Source organism: Anser anser (genome assembly GCF_964211835.1).
Source record: "Anser anser genome assembly, chromosome: 3".
NCBI classification, from domain to species: domain Eukaryota; kingdom Metazoa; phylum Chordata; class Aves; order Anseriformes; family Anatidae; genus Anser; species Anser anser.
The window spans coordinates 101284997-101311976 of NC_139722.1; the positions used below are offsets into that span (position 1 = coordinate 101284997).

Genomic DNA, 26980 nt, shown 5'->3' on the forward strand with positions numbered 1-26980 from the left:
AAAATTTAAAGTGACCAAATATTTTTCTATTTAAGAAAAAGAAAATACAAAAAAATCTGTCATGTCAAGTGTATTATTGCATTTCATCATCAGGAGTCATTACAAGTGTTATTAGCAAGAGTTCAACACATATTAATGGATCTTTTAACTTAAAAGCTCCATTAGGCTGCTGAGAAGGTTTTTGTTTCATTTTAAAATTTTCCAAAATTCACCCAGTTCATTAAAAAATTAAAATTCACCCTGTCATTGAGTGCATAAAGATAGGGATGACTATAGGGAATGAACTTGAACTTTGTATCTAAATCCAATCTGAGAACATACAATATCGAGTACAGTAGTCGAAAGGGACAAAAAGGTGTCTTTTTATCTGCTACTTGCATGGCTTTCAGGTTGGCTTCCAATCAGGCTGTGCTATTTAGTCCTCTCTAAAGAGACAACAAGCACAAAATGAAGACTTTGATGGAAAAGATGGTTTTCTATACTGATTGTACAGTTCATAAGCTTGCTGATGAGATTCTGTTTCTCTAAAGCTCTGGCTAATACTAGATAAGTGCCAGTATCCAGAAACTGGATGGATTTGTGGTAGGATTTAGAATGTGTTTTAAGTGGGTTTGCCCAATATTTTATTGTATGTTATTCCACAGAACTTCACAGTTGGCAAGGGCTTGTCAGTTATGTCTATTTGAATAATAGCACATAAACCAGGCTTTATTACATAAAGTCTTTCTTCTTTTTCTTTTCAGAAATACATTTTAAGAATGGAAAGCTAAGGATTTTTTATGGTGCTAGTTACCTTGGCTGGGTTATTATAGGGAATGTTAATTGGAAAGCCTGTCTTAAAATGTAACGGGCAGATTATTTTTAAGAAAAGAGTACAAAAGAATAAAGAAATAATAAAGACATGACGTAAAACACTTTCCATATCATAGATACATGGAGAGGTGGGACTTCTGTGAGTGACCTTTGATGTTCCAAACCCTTGCTTAAAGCAGAGTTGATTAGAGCAAGTTGTGCAGGTCTCTGTTCAGTTGGGCTTTGAGTATTTCCAAGGACAGAGACTCCACAGACATGGCTTGCACTCTCTGGACAATTCATTCCAGTATTAGACCAGCCTCACAGTTAATCAAGCCTTATTTTTAAGTGGAATTTTATTTTTTCCAGTTTGTGCCCACTGCCTTTCATGGTTATACCACAGGTTGGCCCTCTGGGGAGAATTAGCTTGCCATCTCATTTACTGTCTCACTCAGAACTCTGCAATGGACAGTAGGCATGGTAGCGATGTATTCTTTTTGTATCTTATCTAGGCATGACCATTTTTACAATCTTATTACATAAAAATAAGTCTCTGAAGTGACATCATTCTGTTTAAAATAGGAAAATGATTATTATTAACAATGAAATTAGCATTTCAACATGGCTGCATGGATGCTTTCTTTTCATTAACAAATTTTAACATTATCATCTCTCTCTTTTTCTACAGAAGGTTTTCTAGATTAAACTAAACTTCCCTAAACTCAGAGACAATATTCAGTTAAGTCCCCTGCCCGTTTGTTGTTGTTGTTGTTTTTAAAACAACAAAAAAAACAAAACAAACAAACAAACAAAAAAGCCAATCTAATCCAACTATTCAGCTATCTAACTTGTATTCAAAAATAAGAGCGTTTTAGAAGATGGACTGAAAACCACAGCTTGGAAGGATGATTCATAATTAAGCCAGGTAAACTGGAAGAGGTAAAACTTTTAATTAGGTTACTGATAGATTGGGGCGGGGGGGGGGTGGTAATAGATAAGCTTTCAGGCACACAACTCCTTAGGCTCGAAAACATAGGAGGTATGGACTTTAGCCTGTTATGGCTCAGGTTTTTTCATTTTGCTTGACTTGTCTGTTTTGACTAAGAACAGCTGTTTAACAAAATTCATCAAGAATAAATGACTAACAAGTAAAAAATATTGTAAAATATTAACATAAATTGACAAATTAGTGAAGCTAACTACATATTAAGAACTTGGTTTATGTTAAAGACAAATTAGCTCTTTCTTAATCTCCTAAACCTGTTAACGAAGGTTTTAGCTAGTATGCTATCATATAGTTTTGCTATCTTCAACTCTGTCAAGGGAATTAGATTGACTGTGATCTGCTGTGTGCCTTAAGGCAAATCTCAAATACTTCAAGGTTCATTAAGTAAGAAATTTAAACCACTAAAACATAGAACAGCAGTATATACAGACATGGGTTTATTTTATTTTCAGAATTAAAAGTTCTGCCAGTGGGAAAAAAAAAAATCTTGAAAAGCTCCAATCCTGCAATTAGCATCATGCAGGCAGGCTTCTGCATGAGCAGATCTTATTGCTGGTTTGGGAACAAATACTCCAGAGCTGCCAATGCTTCAGCACTAACTTAACTTGACCACCACGAGTGGGCTTACTGAAATCAATGGCACTTTTCATGATAATAACAGTTGAGTATGTGTTTGTGTATATCAAGGATCAAAGTTTCAGCTTTTTAATTTCAAAGCAAATGAATGAATTACTTCATACTTATTCTATAAATATGCAAATAAGATTTTTAAAACTAGTTTTCTACCTTCACTATTTTTCGGAAGTATCTTCTGCTTTGATAACCTCTCCACCGCTTCTGTATACAAATCACCATTTTGTTCAGATGTCTAAAATGAAATATATTAAAAAGAGATTGTTTTGAAACATTAAAATGCAACTGAAAATACATTATTTCCTATCATTAAAAATAATGTATACTGTATTATCCATACTTGGACACAGGATACAATATCCTGCATTACCCATATCTAGGCTGGATGGGGCTTTGAGCGGCCTGGTATAAGGGGAGGTGTCCCTGACCATGGCATGGGGGTTGGATTCTATGATACTTACTCCAAACAGAAGCCCACAGCAAACATACTTCACACATACATATGCGTATATATGCATGTATATATATATATGCACACACATACACACTTCTAAACTAATATTTATACATATACACATACATTGTTTTTGGAAAAACTGAGTTCCTGCAAACTTTCTTCTATACTATTCCAGGTGTTATTACGAAAAGATTTACGAAATAGCTGTAAGAATGTAATTTACAAGATAGATGATTTTAGGAACTCTTTTAAGCAATTTATCTCACCAGTTCAAAATCTATATGGGGAAGAATTCATACCACCTAACTATGAACATCTAATTTAGAAGCCTTGTAGTACAGCAAGAGTCACTCAGTGGAGGCAGGCCTTTCCAGCAGGTGATTAAAAGCAGCTAAATGTGTGGGTAATTCAGAACACTCACAAATGACTGTATTGAAATTGTGCTCCTAAATCCATCCATCTTTGGAAAGAGGACATTCATCTTTGGAAAGAGGACGCTGAGCAGGAGCACTGTACACAGTGGCAGAGAAAATCAGCTTCTACACCTAGTGATTTACTTCTTATATGCTCCTTATGACTACGTTGTTCTTCTTATGTTATAAAAGTCGGATATGCCATTAATAAATACAAGTATGTGTTTGGAAGAGCAAAGTTCCTATCAAATAGGTTGGCAAAGACACTTGGGATTTCACCTTCTTCTGCAGCATGCTGTTGTTACTCATGTGCCGGAAACAGAAGGGCATTACTCAATCTTCTCTGTCTTTGTAGGGGCTTTTGACAGGGATGGCATAGCTGATATTCCTTGGAGGGCTGAAATACCATATTTTTTTGCCTGCTGAACACATGCGTGTGATGGCTGCATCCTGTGACAACACGCTTGAACCAGCAATGGACGATAGATTACCAGTGTTTCTTTTTCAAACAAGTGCACGTGTAGGCTGTAGCCATTGGTCTTTCAGTGATTAATGTTCTTTAGCCTAATAATTCTTTAGGCTTGATACAGTATATCTGGGTGATACAGAATGACTTGTGACAAGCATGAGGTTAAACTAGAAGATACAACAATGCCTAACCTTCACAGTCTTAAGTTTAATGAAGATAAGGAAATTCAAGGAAATGAGTTTGACCAATTGGGCTTATGACCATAAAAAATGAAGGAGGGTCTTCTGGGTGGAGGGACCAACTACAGTGCTTCCAAAAATATGTTGTATATGGCATTTTACAGAACAAAGTAATTGCTTATTTTCTTTGTTTTGTAAGTGGAGAAAAATATGTAAAGAAAGATCTTTAAACATGACTTGTTCAAATCGAGCTGTGGAAGTTAATTTTCTACAGTAAGAATCCTGTTACCATAAACTCACTAGGCAATTTTTTTCTAAGGTCCACATTAAGAGAGATAAGAAAAGTCTATGCAAACAGCTTATCTGGAGAACGTTATTTTCTCCAGTCATGTCAAGATCTCTTAGACAATACTGCGTATCTATTAGGATCTATTAGCATAGTGTTGGTGGGACGGCCAATTATATTCTAAGAGTTTGACTTATGAAGTGGTATCAAAATAAGTACTTGTTTTCTCATTGAAGTTACTCACAGATAATAAGAGAGTGGCAAAGGTGCCCTGCTGTGTATTCACCATAAATGGTTCTCTGTTGGTTGTGTATCCAAACTGGTTATTACAGCGTTTTTTATATGTGAGGTTTAGTGGTGAGTACTCCTTCTGGGAGTAGACGGGCAGATGCTGATCTCTGCTTTCTGGGGACAGTGACAGGACCTGAGGGACCAGCATAGAGCTGGGACAGCGGAGGGTCAGGCTGGGTGTTAGGAAAAGGTTCTGCACCCAGAGGGTGGTCAGGCACTGGGACAGGCTCCCTGGGGAAGAGGTCACGGCACCGAGCCTGACAGAGTTCAAGAAGCGTTTGGACAATGCTCGCAGACGTAGGGTTTGATTTCTGGGGGTCCTGTTTGGAGCCAGGAGTGAGACACAGTAATTCTTGTGGGTCCCTTCCAACTCAGGATATTTTATGATTCTATATTGAAGATAGACTGTTTCTGTGCTACTTTTTAGCTGCTTACTAGCATCTTGCCATTTTAATTGCATATAGCTATGAAAATCAAAAATAATTATTTTTTACAGTGGCACAGCATATGTTTCATTATATTTAAAAGCAGAATAAATGATAGAGTGTTTTTTTTTTCAAAATTTTCTCATTTTATTAAAATCAAATACCATGAGAAATTTTGGAACTAAATTCAAGTATGAAATACAGATTAAAACAAACGTAATACACTACCTCAGATAGGCGCGGACTCTGCATCCTCGAAACCAGCTCTGAATTTTGACAGCAGCTTTGTATTTTATTTTTCTGTCTTCATCTACACACCTGAAAATATAAAAAGTAGTAGTTATTTATAGTAATCATAGAAAATATAAAAAGTAGTAATACTTATCAGCATGACAATTTAGTACCAAAACAGAAAAAAAAATCCTTCTAAAATATTTCTTACTGTTGAAGCTTGTGATGTTTTTCACTGGATTTTTCACCTACAGTTAAAATTTTAATTCTACGAAGTTCAATAATATTGCATAACAATATAATTTAGGTTAGTTGTATAGTGTAAATATAAAAAAGTTAAGTCCCCTACAGAGGACTGGAGATTTGATAGCCTGTAATCAATTTTAAAAATTTAAAAATTAGTACAGAAAGAAGGACTAAAAAAGATTGCTAAATAAATATTAAATTTATAGACTTTATTGGGATTAGACAGTAATGGAAAAATGCAACAGATTGCTTCAGCACAATACATGAATGAACCCAAACCATGCTACCTATTACTACAGAACTAAAATATTCTTTAAAAGATATGAAAACTAAATATGACTGTAAGCTACTGCAATGCTAAGGTATTACAACCTATAGGTGACATAATGTTTGGAAGAGTGTAATTCTTATTCCCATACAATACTGAATATGCATGTCAGCAATTTATGGTCTTCTGTTGTAGGTGAAAAATCTGGATAATTCTTTAATTAGGCCTGATTTATAACAAAAACCCCACAGCTATGTATAAAATTGGATATCTATGGGAATATTAATTAACTTAACTACAGTCAATATTATCATAATAAATATCAATTGAGTTAATAAGAAGTGTTTATTAAGGGTAAGAACTAGTTTTAAAACATTGTTTTACAAACTACTATTTTATTTTTATATTACTTGAAGAGTGATAGCATCAGTAATGGTGACAGACACATATATTGTCTTTAGATTTTTAATGAATATAAGCTGATCTTACTGGACGAAAGTAGAGGATTTAGACCTTTAGCTGATATCTCAGAAGGGAATTTAAAGAAGTTAAATATGGAAAAGAGGAAGAGATGAATGAAGAAAAGTGAGAGACGAATGTAAGGGGAAAATATGAGTTAGAACAATGAAAGCATAGGAAAGAAATTAGATGTAGAAATCTGCAAACTTCAGAAGGCCTGGAATGGCAGAATATGAAATCTAAATGTGGCTTAAAAGGAAGAAGAAGTCAGGAATTAGAAACAAATGTTATTAGTAATTTGGAAAGATTCCAAAGCGATAATCATGGGGATCTTTTACACAGAATTATAGTAGTCATTGCAACAGTTAATTGAGTCTTGACAGGACTTCGTGCAACGGGAATTCAAAGACATGGATTTTGGAGATAATGTAAAAATGAAACTGGCAGATTATTGGTGTGCTCTGCAGACAGGCAAGGAGGGAACAAAATGAACCAAAAGAATTAGAAAACATGCTGAGATTGCATGATTGGTTAATACAGATGCCAGAAAAACTGATGAAGTAGAAAGGATACAGAGAAAGATGAAGAATTTGTTTTTAAGTTACATGAGAAGAAAGGTTATCTAGAAAGAGATACTGGTAAGGCAGCTGAAGATGCAAAATAGATGTAGATGGACAATTGATGACTTCAGGGAAATCTTCAAGAACTATTAGTTGCCAAAGCCTTGTGTTGAATGAGGAAGTACAAAGTAAAGGCATTTGCACAAGCAGAGAAAGAAGCACAAGTGAAAGGACCTCATCAGAAAGTTAGAAAGTAATTCCGTGAGATAGTCTTGCTTGTCTTCTTTCCATGACTGTCTATTAGGAGAACAGTAATTGTTACAAAGCAAAAAGGCACATAAGGAAAACTGTGAATCTAAAAGGGACTAATGAAGAGACTTTTCAGAGAATTAAGGAAGAAATCATGACTATGATGAGTTTCAGTGCTGAGGGGTAGAAACCAGCTATGAGATCACCTGTAGCTTTATTTATTTGTTGTTGTTTGTTTGTTTGTTTTTCCAAATGTCAGTCAAGTTTATGAACTTAAAATTTTACCTTAATGTTTTACTATCCTATTTTTTGTTAGCAACGTGTTTACCAAATAGTTAAATTTGTTACACCTGCCACAAAATAACAACTAGGCTACTATTAATTAGTTTTCTTATCTAGCTAATACTAGTGAGTTCTTGTTGTTGTTTCAACACTAACTGCCTTGGAAAACGCTAACAAAAGCAATTTTTATCTGATAAATTAGTATTATCCTCATTATATATCATGAAAAACTAAACACCAATTTAATACCAGAGATCAATAAGCATTAGCTCTGCTGCTATTATATCAGCTGTTGCAGCACGTGCCTCCACATCACATGAGCACCCATTTTTCTCATCATCTGACACGCATCAGACCTGTTCTAGAACCTAGAAACTGTGGAGAAGAGATCTTCTTTTTTACATAGAACCACAAAATAAGTCAATATCAAAGCTGACGTATGTACTAGAGGGCTTTCTTGCTCTTTTCTTGTCTAGCTTCCTAGACTTCATAGGAAGCAGACACCTCCAGAAATGAGTTTGATGAAAAACATATGAGCAATTTGGCCCTGGCCAGGCAGCACAATCACAGCCTGGAAATAAACAAATGTGGGACTGGCCTACTCAGAGGTGGTAGCTCCCAAACCAGTCCTATCCATTTGGCACTGGCCAATAGCTATGGTCTGCTTCTGGAAGAGCAGAAGCCTAGCTGGGACATTAGAAGCCCTTACAACTTTTACTTAAGTGGATCAAGAACAGACTTGTGTTTCTTGCAATATAATTCCACAAGCACTTTCAGCTGGCCTTGCCAGAAAAAGAAGTGGTTTGGGGCTTAAGTTGTTTAAGCCAATATCTGCCATTCTGATCAGAATGCATAGTTGTCATACGGTTTGAATTAAGCTTTCAGAGTTACAAATACTTCTCAAAGACTTTAAAAAAGTCAAGATCAACATCTAACATATAGACATTACAGCATATAAAAGTAGGTTCCTGGAAAAATAAGTGAATGCACTAACAGGTCTTGTATATTCTAATACTTATGCTGAGAAAGTGCAGGCTCAAGGTGCAGACTTAAGGCTTCTTTGCGTTAAGCTATAAATGGGTAAGTCCTCCCCTAGAAAGGTGCTTTCCCTAAAAGGACAGTCAGTTTAGAAGACCCCATACTCTGAGACTAATGCAATTCTGTGTAAAGAATGACAGGAACATTATTAAGATCAGAAGAAGAACCATGTTAAATCGATCACTGGTCTAACCACAATCAAGAGGCAGGACACTACAGTCATCAGCCTGTCCTGATCTTTAATGGAACAGATGTAAAGTCGTAAAACAGCAAATGCATTCTGAAAGATAAAGAAGGTTTTCCAATTTGGGATTTACTTTAAGGCACTTCAATTACTGTGCTCCCCCTACAGCAGTAATTGCTAGCAAGAGTACTTAGTTCTCACCAGAGTCGCTTTAAGTCAAGCTGCTCTGGACATTCTGTATGCTCTTGATGTTACACTAAGTTCTGCTTTTAGGTCTGGATAGATAGGCGAAGAAAAAAATAGTTTTATTTTGTCTTAAAATTTGTTTGGTATACATTGAAATCCTTCAGGCTTTACCACTGAATGTACCTGCAAACAGTGCAACTCATACAAACAAACAAACAGTAATTTGCCATCTATATTCTTCTGCACTGTCTGATACTTTATACCAAGTTAGGTCTTTTGGGGAATCCAGTATTTCACTGCAGAATATTGACTTTAAAGAGTAAGCAGGTGCTTTTTAAAAATATCACATATTTCTGTATGAATACCATCCAACTACTTGTGAATGATGAGTGAGTTCACAGATTACCCTTACTCATGCTCATAGCACCCCAGATTTGGCAACTGTAACTGATACATTACTTTATGTAGAATAGTTCTGCAAATGAAACTAAAGCTGTTCTTTCATTTTGCACAAAATACTTCAAAGACCACTGCAAAATTGACGCACTTCAATACCCAAAGTTTATTTTTTAAATTTAAAAGTTAAGTAGGGACCCATCGAAATCTCTAAACAAGATATTGTGATTTGTTTCATGGTTTTACTGACAGCTTTGTTGAAGAAGTTCAAGATTTTCACCCTAACGAACAAAGATCATTTTACTGATCAGGCCTTTAGTTGCTCAGATGGACTATTTGGAGCCTCTCATGTAAATTCTCAGCTGAAAATCTCTGAATTTCAAGAAGCTGACGGATTATAGCCTATTCTTAAAAGGGAAACAATTCATTTTTGGAAAGCTGTGCCAAAAACCAAATCCCCAAACATCAAGCATGCTGCCCTCCAATGGATTTCCATGTCTGGCTCAGCCTGCTCTTTATAACCTGAAGTATGTGAAATACAAGTATAGTCTGCTGTAACTGATGCTCATTTAGTGAACTGCTGTGTGTACAGCCATGAGAGTATGAGATAAAGTTCAGCAAAAGAACAGGAATGCTCTATATGCAGGCAGGACTTGAACTCTCAACTTTTAGCAATGTTAGAGCCGTGTTATTCATGCTAATGTTGTTGTAATTGGTTTCTAAAATGACATATTAAACAGCGAAGAAAAACCAAAAGTATCCTGAATATGATTTTTTTTCCTCTTTGAGTATTAATGTTATACGCACACTAGCAGCAACAATACATTTGAATAATAGGGTTTACAGTACAAATGCATGAAATATTAAAAGAGGTCTCAAAATATCTTATTTCCTAAAATCTGACGTGTGAGAAGTTGCCCACGGCACCTTCACGGTCAGAAAACACCGCAGCACAAAATGGCCCCTCCGCAAAGGGGACAGTAGCGGGGGATCCTGTCACAGCGTGCTGCTCGGTAGGTGGACATGTGGGTAGGGTGAGCATCTCCTTCTTCTCCTGCCATAAAAAAATCTTTCATTTGTCAGAATAAAAAATATCAGGTACTAGAAACACAAGCTGCACGGTCTGCTTTACAGAGCTCAACTTCAAGCACCACGGATCGTAGCCATCAGCTCTCTCAGTGACTGGGGGATTCTCTGTCATTTTAAATAAATAAGTAAATAAATAAATAAATAAATGAGCAGAGAGCGGACAAGCCCAGGCCGGGGGGTTGTATGGGACGGCCGCAGGCTCCAGCGCCTGGCTTTGCGGGCGCCCCTTTGCCCTCAAAACGAGCGCGGGGGCCGGAGGGGGGAGGCTCCGAAGCCACCTATTTTCGGCGGAGCGCCGCCATCTCGCAGCTGGGCCCCTCCGGGTACCTGTTCCTGCGGAAACACTCCTCCCGCAGCGCCGGCAACCGGGCCCGCAGCCGGGCCAGGGCGGCCATGCTGCCCCCGCTGCCCCCGCCCGCCCGACGCCGCCGCCACCATGGCAACGGGCCGTACCACCCCGCGCCGCCCGCGGGTAGACGAGGCCGCCCGCGGCCCGGCCCGGCGCCGTGCGGGGAGCGGGGCCGGCAGAGGCAGCCCCGCGGGGAGGGACCGAGGGGACGGCGGGGGCTGGTAAGCGGGGAGGGGGCGCGGTGCTGCCGGTGAGGAGCCGGGGAAGGGGAGAGATGGTGGCGGCCGCCTTCCTGCCGGGGCCCGAGCCGCTTCCGGGCCCTCCCGGCGGGGGCCTGCGGAGCTGCGCGGCCGCCTCCTGCCCCCGGCCCGGTGTGTGCGGAGCGGCGCAGCCTCCCCGGGGAGCGGCCGGGGGAGGGAGGCGCCGGGTTCATGTTGCGGGGCGCCGAGCCCAGCCCGACCCCAGCTCAGGCGGCGAGGACGAGCTGGTGAGGGCGGGCCGGGGGGCGCGGGCCCCGCGGAGGGGCCCGGGGCAACGCCTCGGAGCCGGGGAGCGGGCGAGGTGCGGGGGGTCCCCGCTCCTTGCTGCTGTCCTGGGAAGGGGGCCTGCAGGGCCTGAGGGGGGCTGCAGGGGAAGGGGGTCCTGCAGGGGAGAGGGGGCTTGGGAGGGGGACTTTATTGCCGGGGGGGGGGCGGGGTGGTCTACAGGGCCTGGACGTGCCCCTTGCACGCCTCCCAGGCTCGCCTCGCTTGTAAGCCAGCATCAGGAGGAGGAAGGATTGTCCCCTTGTTGTTGGAAGAGGACAGCAGGCACGCAAATGAAAGCTGGTGTCACGAGGGTGTTTTATTTTTTCGTTGTGGCAGACCTGCCAAAGGCCTGAGCGCTTTGGTGGAGGTTGTGGAAACGTCCAGCGAGGTGTGGCTGCCGTCGTGAGGCTGCTCGGTCACAAACCGAGAATCAACAAGTGTGGCTGCAGCCGATGAGCAAGAAAAGCTTAGCCAGTTCTGCTGCAACATAATTCACACGTTAGCTGTTGTATGTAAACCCAGATATTAGCATAGTGACTCTAAAGGGTGTATTGCTTTCCTGGTAGGACTGTGGAAACTGAGTAACAGAAGAGAGCAATGTGGGTTTTATTAATATGCCATGGAGGTGTAAAGGCTTTTGGTGAAGAGACTTGATGGAATTGAGCTGGAAAACCGCTTGTTGTTTCCTTCAAAACCTGCTGTTTTTAATTTCCTACGTGAAGTTTTCAGTGTCTTGTGGTGCATTAGGTATCGCTTGGTGCGCGTAACTCCATTTCACTTTAACTAATGGAAGTGGAGAGGAGTGTGGTACTTCTTTTATTTTTGTTTTTCTTGAATATTGATGATAATTTGAGGCCTGGGTTGAGGCTTTGCTACTTTTTCTAGAGGGAGCATTATGTATACAGACACCCACAGGTAGGGTTGCCAGGTCTTTACCAGGTTTTATTTTGTAGATCTCTTTGCTTATTATATGGGGACAGGGAAAAAGAGGAAGAGAGAGGCTTAGTTCTTAATTTTCTTACAGAGTGAACTTCTTCCTCCTACACTTCAGCTGATACCACCACTTTTTTTTTGTGTGGGTATTTCCGTGTTTTTTTTCACGTTTTGACAAATGAGAAACAATCCCAAATAGAAAGCATTTTGCATAGATAGTATACAGTTCTAGAAAAAGTATGCCAGTATCGCTAGGCATATGGATGTGCCCGTAAATGTAACCTCTGTTGGTTGTAGTCCGTAACACTTCAGAGAATGAGGTATGCTCTTCTGGCAGAATTATTTTTATTTCAGTACTAAGGCTGTATATAGTAGAAACTCTACCTAAGATGTGCATAACTTGTATCCTTATTCTGGGGAAGTTTTCATTATAGACTTAACCTGTCTTTAGTCTTTAAATTTTATTATTTTGTGTCTATATAAATTCATTTGGTTCCAGAGGCTTTAAAAACAGTGTTCAGCAACACAAGCTATGGGAGCTTCGCACATTCTTCTGTAATTGTCATTAGACAGTGATTTTACTTGTCCAAATACACTGCCTAGAGTTAGTTAGCACAGAGAAAATTATTGAAGCCCTGTTCATTATCTATAGGATTGTTAGTTTAGTAGTTCTGAAGGAAGATCTGTTAAAAATTCTGTTCCTCAGAGTCACTGTCTTGCCTTATCCTTATATGTAAGTTATTCCAGAAGCTGTCCTTTAAAAAAAATCCATTCGATTAAAATGCAGGAAAATATTTTTTCAATGTATAATATCTAATACAGCAAATCAAGAACTTGGTCCTTCTAAAAACATTAGGACCCCCCTAAAGAAGCTGGTAGATTCTGAACTGCCACAGAGTAGGAGTGTTCACTTTGGGTAGTAAATCTACTCTGAAGCTGAATTTTTTTTTTATTTTTATTTTTTTCCTGTGAATGCATATGACAATTCAGGAATGGTTTGTATTTCGAATACTTACTGGGCACTCTGATTCTTCTGATAATGACTTTGATGGTACAGCATATTATCATCACTTGACAGTTCACGTGATTCTCCACCTTGACAATTAATTAATGAAGTCATGTGTCTGAAAAGGGCAAGCATATCAGGAAACGGCAGCATTGGGATTGCAAGAATTGCTACATCTCATGATAAATTGCTCCAAATCTCACTTCTGGCTGACCAGTTCATTTGTGTTAGAGCCTTATTAAAAGCAGCTCATGTCAGCATCTTTCAGATGGTATAACATTGCTGTGTTCTGAATACTTCTTCACTGTTAAATATGAGTAGAGTATATTGTTTGAAAGACATGATAGTATTTTTTGGTATTCCTTCGTAGGCAAACAGCAATTGTGGAAAAGTCAGATGTACTTCTTCCAGGTTTGTCTGGCCCTAATTTTCAGGAGGACCAGCGACATAATCAACTAATGAAATTTCATTTTTCCTCAAATACTATTAATTTTTCCTTTTGTAGATCAAGTGCAGGGGAATTCCTAAACATGTCTAAAGAATTTTCTCAAATGCAGAGTCAGTACCGAGAATTGATGTGCAGTGTGTGTGTAACTGGAGAAATAAAATGTTGCTTGTAGTTGTGTATAACTAAATGTGTAGGAACTGTATACCAGAAAGAGTTCATAGAAAATTCCAGCAAGTGTAGTAAGTGTGCATCTTTAATTGTAGAACTACGACTGCCCATAAATTTTCATTTTTTCAACCCCCCTTCTATACTTTTAGTAGTTTGTGAAACTGATTCATATATATACACACAACTTCCTACAAAAAAAAAAAGTTGCTATAACTCAAAGATGAGATATAGCCTGGGATTTGGGGTTTGTTTTTCCTTTTTCAGACATAGGCATGCTTCAAGACAGTCTCCTAACTTGTCTCAAGAGTCCTTGGTTCTTGTACTTGTTCAGAATATCTTACATGAAGCTCAAAATAATTTTCTGACACTTAGTTCTTTTAAGTTTTTGTTCTGACTCAGGTTTTTAAAATGTTGTTAAAATGAAGGTTACTTTTGTATCAAGTTTCTTTGATCTGTATGTGAAAGTTAACTCTGAATGTGTTGGCTCTTAGTCTTCACAGGAAGCACAGGGCCAGATCCTCAGAAGTGGAAGAGTGCAGGGATTCTCTGGTGCTCGCAGCTAGCTCTTCTGCCCCCTGTGATGGTTGGTGCAGGGCTAGAATGTGGTTTGCTCATTGTGTAACTCTGCAAACCTGATTGTACTGGGAAGGACACCTAAAAACACAGCTGGATGCAGATATGGAACTGGATGCTTTGTGCCCTCCTGTCAGCGATGGCTGTTTGATGACTGGCAAGTTTAAATAATGAAGGTTCAACCTGTGTTTCTTATACATACCATAATCTTGTATGTAACGTAGGTTTATAAGTTATTTCCTCACCTACCGTAGTCTCTTGCTAGCTATTTAATAATTTTTACGTAGTTGTCTTGCTTTAATTTGTTTCCCCCTTTATGTGTATCCCAAGAGCAGTGATAGCTCTTGGGTTTGGAATCTGTATATTCTCCTGACAAGGCAGTGAGATTTATCATCTGCTGCACCCTCCCAAATGCTTGCATCTGTTGACTCCAAATTTCGGTCACGTTCAGCAATAAAACAGCAGAGGTCTCAAAACTATTGTTTTGTGAAAATCGCTTCTGATGTGAGGAAATGGGATTCGAATTAACATCTGCCTGGGAATAAAGGTGCAATGCGAGTACAACCAGTTTACAAGACGTTAGAGAAACAAGATTATAGAAAGTCAGGATTTATTATCCTGATGTTCAAGGAACTGCTTGATTTTCTTGTGCTTTTAGCTTGTGATCAAGGTTGGTTGTAATGGCAGCAAAAATCCTGGTTCTGAGGAAATTGCTTATCATTGGATTTGTTATCGAGGGTTACTTTTCCGAATTGGTGAGATGGATGCAGCATAACTTTTGCTGTAAGGAACTCTTTATCTATTTAACAGAAAAATCTACAGAACCAGAAGGTAAATGTAAATGCAGCTGTCAGATGGTTTAGTAGAAGATATTACCTCTTTTTAAGAGTCCTGCAACTGGATTAGCTGTCCCATCAGCGTATTAAATGTTTGTTACATGTTCGGTGAGTGATCAGAGCTCTACGTTGTTGTGTTTTAGGTGGGAAGTGAACAACAAAAAATATGATAGTCGATTTGCATTGAAAAATTAAGTGCCTGTTGCTTCACTTAGTAGTTTCTACGTTGAATGTTAATGCTTAACACAAGCTGTGTTAGCCCTTTTTGTAATAGGTGAAAGCAGTTATGATGTTTCCTGCAACCAGTACTATTATGGTCTGCTTTGGTAAAGACAGAGAGGAAATGGGTCAGCCTTTAGTGAACTACATTAAAATTGCTTCAGATAAATGTAAAGGTCAGTGTGGGCAAACTATATTTTCTTATAGTAAAATAGAATCTTCTCCTAGTGAAGACATTACAGTTTATTGCTAGCTGTGGGCTGTTGCTGTAACAGCATTTTTATAGCCTTGTGTGAGTCATGCTAAACTACGGCTCAACTTTATATTTTATGTACCACAATAGGCTGTTCCGCACTCCTTGTTACAATCTGTGAAATTTCTTATCTTAGTGAATGCAGTTGATACTGGTTATGTCTTTAATACTTTTTGTCTGACTTCCATTATCACAGTTATTTCTCACCTTTTTCAAACACAAATATTTTTGTTACAGTAAGCAATGATGATTGAAATATGTGCCACAGGTTTGGAATACAACCTTGACAGCTGGTTGTGATCAGGGCAGAAAGCTGCAAAACTGGACTTGTCTGACAAATAGTACAGTAATAGACACATACTCCTGAATTTTGGAAACGGGTTTCAGTTTAACTCATCTGTCTGGTCATTGAAGCCATTTTTGCTTCAATTATAGCATGACAAATGAGAGCTCCAATAAAATTAATCAAAAGAGATTTCCTGGGCTTTCTGGAGAAGTGAAGTTTTAATGTGAGCCACTGGCATGTTGAAGGTGCAGTGTGGTTAAAAGGCTGAAGAACAGTGGGTTGTCTCCATCTGTTACTAGGGACCTTCTAGTGTCCCAAATTGATCAAGTAATTCTCATAATCATCCTTTCTAAAGTAATTGTGGTATTGTCTGATCTATCCAAGATGTAATGCAGTTAGGGTACAGCTGTATTATGCACAAGACCATGGCTGTAATTTGTAGGGTAAACAAGATCACTGCCCTATACAGATCTTGGTTTATACGTTTCAGCTTTGAGATCAGTGAAGAGCTGTGATATTCAATAGAAATGATAAATTGCAGAAATGCTTAAGATTCGAAGTTGTAATTTAATGGAAACTAAATACTTTACTGCTTGGGGCCTTTTAAGAATCATGCTGTCCCTTTACTTCCAAAACACTTAATAGTGTTCACTCCTCTTGAGTTTCATCCTCTGATCTGACACCATCTGTATTGATAGTATTTATTGGGGAATTCAAGGCAGGTTAGATCAGATATATGAATCCAAAGTGGATATATTCTGTTTGATCTTGAAGTATTCCATAGAACTAAAGCAACTTTACCAGCATACTTATGCCATTATCCGAAGTAAATTGATATGCCCACTGTAGGAGCTACATTGATTTTAGTGATAGTTACCCATATGGATTAAGGATGCTGAATTGAATGAATTAATCATAAACTGTGGTGTAAAACATTAGTATCCCCATTTTACTTTGTGCTGCAGGGGAAGCAGCAGAATGGGCTGCAAGAATGTATACGTTCCGGTTAATATTTTGGTATGGTAGCAGAAGAAATCTGTTCTTTTTGAGAAGTGAAGGTAACTTTAAGCCTACTACTTCAGTTCTGCTTCTTTCAGTTCTGCTCTGGATGTGAAAGCCTGCAGCAGAAGGGCTGTGCGGGTAGCTGGGGAAACTGATGGCTCATGCTAACCCAAATAAATCTACTGGAGTTCATCTGAGTCTTATGCTCCTTTATATTAACTCAGAAGGATTAGAAAGCCCCCTAAACCAGAAGAGCATCTTTTCTGATATCTGCACCTGAAAGGATATCTGTCTTCATGGGGTGTTTAACAGTAAGGCTAAAGGGGCTAGTGCCTTCCCGGCAGTGGTTGTAGCCGCCGAGAAATGTGAGCCTCTTCATCTATGTAGGTAAATAGAAAAGCTTGTACAAATATACACGGACTTGTCTTTACCAGTGATTAAACTTCCTACTTCAAAAGCCAATACAAAACAAAAATGCCCACCACCCTGTGATAATAAAAACTTAGAAAGTAAAAGCAAGATTAGCTTTAAATCATTGTAATAGCACATGTCTGTAAAATTGAATCCTAGATTAACTGGCTTTCTCTTCTCTCTCTGGATTTTCAAATAATTATTGCTTCCTTTGAAACACTTTTCCTGTTCTGCTCTTTCTCTTGCTTCTGAGAAGTATTTTTTGTGTGATTGTGGAGGTTTTGATGCTTGGGAACCAAATGGCTTAAGGAAACTTGTAGTATTCTTACAGAGCTGTTTTCACTCATTACAAGATAATACGAAGTTTCTGCTGTACCAGAGCAGAAGAAAGCAGAAGAGCCAGAGAAAATGTTAGGTTAAGAGGGAGTAATGGGACTAGAGATTTCAGCAGGTTAGAAAAAGATATGAGAAATGAATGCAAGTGACACTCTAGTTTCAGGAATTCAAAATGAGCTTGCATTTGTAGCACTCTTTATTTTTGGTAATCTTGCAATTGGAGTGTGTGAGTATTTGTGAAAACTATTTAAAAGGAGAATATATCATGTCTTTAGGTAAGAGTTTTCATGACCAGCTTAGGTTTATTCTTAAAGTGCTCATCAGTTCCTTCGTTAATATTTAACACTTGTGTGCTTTGCGTCCACGATTGTAACCACCTAAGCATCTTTAACACTGAGTTTGTGGTGAATGAGAGGGGAAACTTGTGCGGTATGTATGCAGAATTTCTCCACATCTACAACTCTACTGCAATGGGTAGAAGACTACTTATTAACAATAAGTAGTTATAATAGAGGTAATAGTAAATTGTGTTGTAAAATGAACAATCTTGTTTTTAAACATCCTCTGTATAACTTACAGGCAGTCCTCTGTATTTATCACTTGGCATAATGTAGTCAAGAGCATGAATGTTTCTCTTGGCTTTACCTAGGCAAAAATGGTCTTCTGATGCTTTGATGGGAGAATCTGATCACCATGTTTACAGAGCAGGGTCACTGCCTGCAGAGAAGGATTAGAGTTCAGCAGTCTATTGATGTTCTCTTTTAGTAGTTATGTTCTTGTAAAGTATGAGTGAACTTACTGAAGCACACTGAGTTAGGCACGCTAAATACTAGTGAAATTTGAGGAGGGAGGAGTGACACATTTAAAAGGTAAAGGCATCCATCAGACAGTGTGTGTGGTTAGGGATATTTTTCCTTACACAAGTGTGTGATTCTATTGATGGTGGTGCCTAGATGTGGTAGGAAACTTTGCATTTGATACTTTAGAATTACTTGTAGCAAGGTATTCTCTCAACTTAATATCACTCCACTGAATCAATATTTTAAAAAATGAAATAGATATTAGCCATTTGGAAAGATGGATTTACTATTTTTAAAGTCATTTATTATCCAAGAATTACTATCTTCGTTTTGGCATCTAGGTAGCATCAAGAGATAATTATCCATTAAAGATTTTATCCCAATGACAACTCTTAAACAGAACTCGCTAATACACTACCAAGGAGTAATATTACGTACTCAATTTCCCATTCATAATTTTAAAACATGCTCCCTGCCTACAGTTAGAGTGGGTGTTCTTGCAATGTGGAATCCCTGAAAATCATGGAAATGTGATGAGAAGAATTAAATCCAAACAATAATAGCGAGGTCAACAATAAATAGGGGAAAAAAGTTGCTCTTGTTTCCAAGACAGAAAATTGGGATAGTACCTTTTAAAAGGTGTACTAGTGTGTTGCAAGTAGCGTAGGACCAGCTGGCAAGGTTTTGGATCTCATCAGAAATAAAATGATGTTTTAAGATGGGTATTAAGACTACAATGCCTAAAGTGACTAAAATTATTTTGGCAGATAAAATTGTATTTGATGATTTTCAGATTCATCGGTTGGTTTCTTTGTGTGTTTTCTTTTTCTCTTGGAAAATACAGGCATTTCAGTAGGACTATGGAGGAGCTGGTTCATGATCTAGTCTCAGCACTGGAAGAAAGTTCAGAACAAGCCAGAGGAGGTTTTGCTGATACTGGAGATCATTCTCGAAGTGTGTCTTGTCTTCTAAAGCGACAGGCAAGAAAAAGGAGGGGACGAAAAAGACGTTCATTTACCACCCATCATCCTTGGGAGACTGGTCACTGTTTAAGTGAAGGTTCGGATTCCAGTTTAGAAGAATCAAGCAAAGATTACAGGGAGAATCATGCTAATAAGAAAGACCACAGTGACTCAGATGACCAGTTATTGGTTGCTAAACGTAGGCCTTCCTCAAACTTAAATAACATTAGAGGCAAAAGACCTCTATGGCATGAATCAGATTTGGCTGTGGACAGTTTAGGAAATAGAACTTTGCGTAGGAGAAGAAAGGTGAAACGGATGGCAATAGATCTGCCATCAGAAGTTTCTAATGCACTGACAATAACTCAACAACAGCAGGATAACAGAGATCAAGAAATGGACAATGACAACAAATCATACCAACATCAAGAGTTTTCCAAGAGCAAAGTGAAAAAAAGGAAAGTAGCTGCAGTTCGACAAGGACCAGAAGTCTTGGATGAAGGAGTAGTAATAGAAAACGAAGAAGTGAACCAAGCAAATAAGGACAAAATGGACTATGAGGAGCAAAAGGGCTCAGATGAGAACATGAGTGACAGGTTATTCTTTCTCTTCCTTTTTTACAGAAACTTTACATAATGTTTGTTTGCTTATGTTACTATTGCTAATGTTGGAAATATTTGTTTTTTCTTTAATTTCAATGTTAAATCAGCAATACCTGTTTTAAAAAGTTACTCATAGAGTTGTTTAGGTTTTTTGGTCATAAATCCACTATTTTTAATGTACTGAGCCGAGTTGATCAGGTTAAAGGAATTCAGCATAAAATAGCCATGTAGCAGAGGAATAACAAAGTAATAATACATTCTAATTGTTTCAAGGTTAAGAATGACAGAATGCACAGATGATTAATACGTTCTTTTTCTGGGTATTTCAACTGGTGACAGTTCTCAGACATTCTTACAGACAATAATTTAGATTTTCTAATTTCTACACATTGCTGCTTTGATTGTTATCTCTATTCATCAGAAAGGTTGTCAGTGTTTAGATTTGCCATTTAGACAGTATGTTCCTTTGTGTCATGGGCATGAAAAGTCTGCAGGTTGCTAAGGATATACATCATTTATGAAATGCAAAAACCAATTTACAGTTCAGAAACACCTGAGCTTGCCATTAGAAAAATGGGGGAATGATGACCCTTTGGCAGTACACCTCATCCATCCATTCCAGACAGCAGGCATACCACAATGGTAATTGTTTCGAAAGTACTATTTTGACAACACAGTAAGGTGTAAGTCATTTTTCCACCGTACACCAGGGACTTTACCTGCAGGGCCTGGTAAGCCTGATTATGTTCATCCCATGTGTCTGGTTCTGAATGCAGAACTGTCAACAAGAAAGACTCCTATTAAAACACACAACTTCGGTCACTTGCTTGACAGTACTACTGTCTCTGGTTTTATTTTTTGTAGGCATTTTATCCATAAACTGTTGAGCAGACAGATTGGTTGCTGTAATGACAGCAGTATTGATAAGTGACTAACTGGAATTATTGTCAGAAAAGTTCTTCCAAGTCTTTTTTTATTACATACTGGTTTTGTCCCTCACCTGCAGACAATATGCAGTTGAAAGAGCAATGTGAATCTTGACTCTTAAAGATTATTCCTAATGTCTTAATTAGTAGAACAGAAGCAGTATTTCAGGGCAGCAAGTTCAATTTCAGACTTCTCACTTCAATGTTTAACTCAGGGGTGTGACTTGTCAGGGAGCCTGTAGAAAACTTCCTTCTTCGATACTGAGAATTGCCCCCCCCCCCCCCCCCCCCCCCCGATTTGGTATTTAAAGACAGATAATTAAAGTCATAGAAAGGCTCGCGTTGGAAGGAACTTTAAAGATCATCTAGTTCTAACTCCCCTGCCATGGGCAGGTATGAAAAGAAAGTTTCCTTGCAGCTAGGAACAGTTGAATAATTTATCTTATGTCCATATTCTGGTCACATTTTTATTTTTAAAAGACTTTTTTGTTTGTTCGTTGTTTTTGGTTTTTTAGTTCAGGGCTCAGTCTTCAAGCACGTAAAATGTTGGCATCTATATGACTCCAAAGATGAATTCCTGTGCACTTGGTTTTGAGCACTGGAAATAAGATCTGTGATCAGAGCCTGTCCCTTTCCCATTCTCCCTTATCCTTAATGGATCCTCCTTGGCCAAATTCAGACCAATTTGGCAATGTGTGGAGTTCTGGATGATGATTTAAAGCCTACAAACTTTGGCACTTGTTTGCTTTTTAAGTGACTAAATAGTGATGAAATCTCAATTGCTGCTTTTGAAAATGAGAGCAGTTGAACTCAGTCCTTTCATGCAAGAGATGTCCCCACCCAGCATCCTGCCAGTTCCTGTGTGTAAGGAGGCTGCTCAATTCCTGGGGACAGGACTGAATGGGAAACAGGGCCACAGGTTAAGGGACACGTTGCTGGTAATTATGACTACTAATCAAAATATTTATTTGTTTCCACAATTGTGCAAATAAAGCTGTAAAGACTTTTTCAGTAGCAAAGGTGTTCCTTCCAAGTTTTTGCTTGCTGTTTTATAGTTAAAAGGGATCTGTAGCATTTTTCTTTTTTCCTAGAAGTCTTTTGGGGAGAATTCTCTTTACAAAGCAGAGGAATTAGCAAAGTACAGTGTTAGAACTCTATTAGGATTGTAAATAACTTCCATCATAACAACTTTCATTTACTTAGATATTAATATGTTAATTCCAGAGATTTTGAATTTATTCAGTGAAATGATTGCAATGTAGCAGTTAGCTCAGGTGTGGGTCCTGCCTTATTTGACTGTGGCTGAAGGGGAATGAACACTGGCTGCTGTGGGATATGTCAGTGTTACAGTTTATTTTTCTTTTTTTAACAAAAGAAAATAAGAATAATTTTGAAAGCTTCAAGTGGTTGTTTTCATGAACTGGTTAGTCCTTCCATGACAATTATGGCACAACTCAAATGTTTTATTTAAAAAAAAAAAAAAGTCTGTTCTCAAATAGGAAATCTTGGTGAGAAAAGTGGTGGAAATACTAGGGTTGAAGGTTTTCCTGGCTTTTGCTTTAAGTACAAAGAACAATTTTTAATAAATGGACAGGAAGAACCCATGAAAAAGGGGGGGTTATTTTTTTTGAGAAATGTGTAATGTAAAATTGTGCACAATAAAATGTAAGGAAAGTAAAGCCATGTGTGTTGTAATTAAAGTGAAGATGGGATGCTTGCTAGAGAGAAGTTTCTAGGCCTTGCAGCATCAGGAGGTTCAAGTCATGGTCTCCTTCATGAAAGATGGTTCCATCTCCAGTGGTTGTAATTCCTGTCATCTTTCTTATGCTTAGGACAATTGTGCAAGTTAAGTGCTTAAGTCTCTGTTCTTACTATATTATGTGTAAAAGATGTATGGATAAGTACTGCTTATCCAGTAAGAATACGTGTAAGCAAAAGATACAGCAAAGATTAAGAAAACTTCATTTTCAAGCTGAAAAAAAAAAACACCACAGTACTTATTGGCTCCTGATACCATACCATTTCAGATCATGTTGGAATGCCTCCCAAAGGAAGATATGAAACCAAATAATGTAGTTCTAATTAAACACAAATTAGACTAATTTTATTTAATTAATCTTCGCAGCTCAAAAATATTGAGGCTCATTTTTGGGATTAACATTTAAAAGGAAAGAGTTTTCTTAAGCTTACTAGTTATTTAGAAACAAAAATTAAAACTAGTGTGAAAACGTGTGAAAAGCTTAATTAAACTGAAATTGAATGTAAGTCTACATGTATATTTTAATACGGGTAAGTGGAGAAATGTGAACAGATCAACTTTTTTTTACATACGTAGCTAGTATGAAAAGTTGGAGGTAACTTGTATTTGAATGTGAACTGAAGTGATTTTTTTTTTCAAATTGTTCTACATTTCACTGTATGTAAAATGTGATGAGATTACTTCATAACAGAGCTGCTCTCTTCACAGGAAGGTAAACAAATGGTTTACAAAAAATCCTTTCATGTGAAACTCGCCAAATAATGACCTGTTATTAAAAGACAAGGGAATATTTTAATTCTAGAGATGCATGGAATATTGTTTGTAATATGTATACAGCAAAGACCAAAAAACTTCAACTATTGGTATTTTTTTGGTATTTTTTTTAGAGAGCAGTATGTGCACGTTGTGCAGCATGTTGTATACAGGCATTCCGATTTTAAGGCCCTGACGGAAATCACAGAAAAGTAAAGTATCTTGCATTTTTCGTTGGTGCTATGACCATCGATCATACTTACTTTCTTCAGGGTGACATTTATTTTCATTTAATTGGCTACCATTGTTGAAAACTTTATTCTTTCTTACCAAGTAGCATGTTGTGAATCCTAAAGCAGTGTCTTTTCCAGAATATTTGCAAATGGTATTTGGAAAGGTAATACGATTTTTTTTCAGACTCCTATACTTCATGTGCTGAAGGAAGCCTTAGACTGCTTTTGATTGAGACTTCTCCTATTTTATTGAGCAGTGGTGTTCCAGGATCAAGCTGAATTGCACACCATAAGAAAGGAGCAGTGAACATTTGATGGAAGCAGATAATAAAATGCATCAATTGTGTCAGCACCTCGTTGCAGTCACATCTGGCTTACTGTCAGGGTACCATTAGATTCCTGTGGTTTTATGTGCCAAAAATAATATGCTTTGTAGTTAATGGAACTAGGATATTTGCAGTTTGATTAAAAAAAAAAAAAATCCTATTTTCTTTCCGATCTTTGTTGTGCTTAAGTTCCATCTGAGCACAGCCTTGTCTCCTTAAAATTTTACGACTGAAAGATCAATTGTTCTTTTGATCTGTTTCTTTCTTTCTCTCATTACAGTGAATCCAGCAGTCTGAGCAGCAGTGATGCTGGTTTGTTTACCAATGATGAGGGAAGACAAGGTATTGAAAAAATCTTACCCTTCTCTACCCTTCCTCAAACCACATCAGTTGAAATTCTGTAAGCGTTACAAGTTATTTCATAGGTTAATTACTATTTCAGTTGTTATTACTATTTTAATGAGCTGAAATATAGCTTTCTTTCAGGGTTTTTGAAATGTTATGTGTGGGTGTCCTGAATCCATGGCTTAATCAAAAACCTGTCTTGAGAAACAGTCTCTGTAATACAATAAACTTACAAAAATCTTTTGGAGATGTTCAAGTTACTTATACTAATATTTAATTCTTCAGTTGCTCCGGTTTTCTGACAAGACTGATCATAGTACTGACTTTCAAGCTATTTTCTTGGCTCTTTTCTGTGTTTATTTTCTCAAATTGTTGTAGCAGGATTTTAAGGTTTGTTTTCATCCAGAGATGGCATTTGCTAAGCAGCCATTCATTTTTTAGCAGTCTAAAACTGAGATCAGAAGATGCACCCTGTTTAAGTCTCTCGCCTCTGAATAACTTAGATTTATTTCACTTTAATTTAAAGATTCAAAATTTTCCTTTAGTGTGCATGATCTTCTCATATCTTTTTCTGATAAAGCTATCGAGGATGGAGGTACAAGACTTTTTAAGTTCAGTATTTATTGCAGTCTTAAATTAAGTGCAACTCATTTACCTGCATTATGCTAGCATTATACTAGCCATCTCACAGAATAGGAACCTGCTATCTTTGACAGTATACAAAAATGAGGCAAAAATAGTCTCTCAGGTAATTAAGACTTGTTTTTCCATTGTCAATTCTAAGTTGATGGTAATGTAAACTATTTTCTTACGCAGTTTGCCAAAAAGACTATTTCTCAAGTCTGTGCAAGAAAATGAAACCTGGCCTATTCCACAGCAGTGATCTAGGTTAAAGGAATGTTCTTTCTTGATCTCTTCTGTTTTTTCTCTTCAAACAGTTAGATAGTGAGATAGTTATTTAGACTGTAGAACAGAGATGTTTTCCTTGCTCATTTGTCCAAGGCAAACAAAAACTTGTGCTATGCAGACTGTACCTCTCATTCTGTTTTTACCTGTTTTAACATGGAGCTTTTCTAAATAATTTAAGCTGTTTTTGAATGTTTAGATAATCTCCTAACTTCAGAGAAAATTTTCAAAATGAGATACTTCCAGAAGATCTCCTTTTACTTCCCTATATGAATTTCTCTTTTAACTTGCAGTTCTTAATGCATTTCTCCTCTACATTTGTATGTAAGGTGACTTACCACACTTCATAATTACGTATTTTTGAAGTACCCTTTGAATATATTTGTATCAATATTTTTTCCTTAGATAGTGAGTTACATTATTTGAATCTTTGAATAATATTGTTGAAAATGTCAGTAGCTTTCTGCTTTTCCTATGTTTTCTGGGAGGAGAAAAGGGGAGGGATCAGTGAACAATAGTTTTTTCTCAGGTGTGGTGTTACCTTTTTTCAGTGTTGGTTCTTTACAGATGGAATTCTTCTTTGTGTCTGTTTGATTTTTGAATCTTGATTCAATTTGTGGTAATGTCAGGAAGAAAGTGTTAGACCTGAAATAGTATTCTTAATTATAAATAAAAAGAACAAGAATAATTAATCTTGAGGGTATTGTCAGAACAAAATTTTATTTTTTTTCCCTCTAGTTTGCACTGGTCATTCTATGGGTGTGATCAGAAGTCCATTAAATTCACAATGAATCTCATTCAGATATTTTTAAATCTGCATTTAGCTTTCTTTTTGTGAAGACTTTTCCATGAAAGTGCTATTAGAGACCCTACTGTAAAAACAAAATTACTTGTTTTCTAACAATATTTATTGCCATCACAAAAGAAAAATGATAGTAATTTTTTATCTTTTTATTCCCCTTATGAAATGAGAATTTTATTTCTTTGAATTAATTTATAGCTGTGTTGAGATGCAAGCAAGACTGAAAACAGTGAAGAAGGGAGAAAATAAGTCTGATTAAAAACAAAAGAGAAGTCTAGGTGAAAAAAACAAAGCTGGAAGAGGACAAGATGAAAACATTAAGGGAAGAACTAACTGATTTTGTTGGCCATCTTTAAAAGCTATACTCCAGTTCCTGTCTTCACAGTGTCCCTCTTCCAGGATGTATGTTCAGAACATCAGCATCTTGACATCATTTGTAGTTCAAATTTTCTGCACCTCTGACTTCAGGTTTCTGCTAAGTCAAGTGGAGAACCAGAGATTGATTAATGCTGCCTTGAGAAATACTTGGTTTAAATGATGTGCCTGCCATCATTCAGAAATTTGGGTAGCAGAGGATAAGAGGATCCTGTTCTCCAGGGCAACGTTTGTTCATTTTGCCTCTCTGAGGTTAAGAACCTGCATATCTCATTTACTGCAGACAAATACTCTTTATAAAATCCTAATTAATTCCTAAATTAATCCTATGGGACAGACTTTCTAGAAAAGAAAGTGATCTAAGGCAGCAATTTCTGAGCAGTTGGCCAGAGAGTTAAATAATTCAATATTCAGTTCTGAACTCAGGAGTGACTGACCTTGCTACTTCTAATACTTTCCAAAAAGTTTTGTTTGTTTGCTTTCTACCATATGAAATGTACTCTGTTCACAGACTCTCAGAAGAATTTAAACTTTTAAAACTTTGATTCAAGACCACTAAGTGTAGATGTAATTGGGCATAATAGTGGGATAATCAAGATATATTTTGATTGATGTTCATTATTGTTATTTAAAAAAAATAGAATTACTCAGCAGACAGTCACCAAAGAAGATAGCGGCTGAACTATTAACAAACCTGAAGTGAAA

At 37.6% G+C, this 26980-nt stretch overlaps 2 protein-coding genes across 3 annotated transcripts in view; one reads left to right on the top strand and one right to left on the bottom strand.

Moving 5' to 3' along the window:
- Positions 1-10188, bottom strand: part of SPATA17 (spermatogenesis associated 17) — a 97780-nt gene extending 87592 nt beyond the window's left edge. Inside the window, exons 1-3 of the mRNA XM_083828868.1 lie at positions 10165-10188; positions 5180-5269; positions 2585-2666 (exon numbers count right to left, since the gene is read on the bottom strand). Coding sequence (XP_083684994.1) covers positions 2585-2653 — 69 coding nt within the window. The 5' untranslated portion in view covers positions 2654-2666; positions 5180-5269; positions 10165-10188. The remainder of the gene's footprint in view (positions 1-2584; positions 2667-5179; positions 5270-10164) is intronic.
- Positions 10189-10252: 64 nt separating this feature from the next.
- The window catches only part of GPATCH2 (G-patch domain containing 2), a 123215-nt gene continuing 106487 nt past the window's right edge, over positions 10253-26980 (top strand). Inside the window, exons 1-3 of one of the 2 annotated variants that reach the window (XM_083828866.1) lie at positions 10253-10709; positions 19131-19844; positions 24128-24189. In XM_083828866.1, coding sequence (XP_083684992.1) covers positions 10285-10709; positions 19131-19844; positions 24128-24189 — 1201 coding nt within the window. In that variant the 5' untranslated portion in view covers positions 10253-10284. Of the gene's footprint in view, positions 10710-10784; positions 10976-19130; positions 19845-24127; positions 24190-26980 lie in introns of those variants that run through there. The other variant, XM_083828867.1, reaches the window with a different exon arrangement.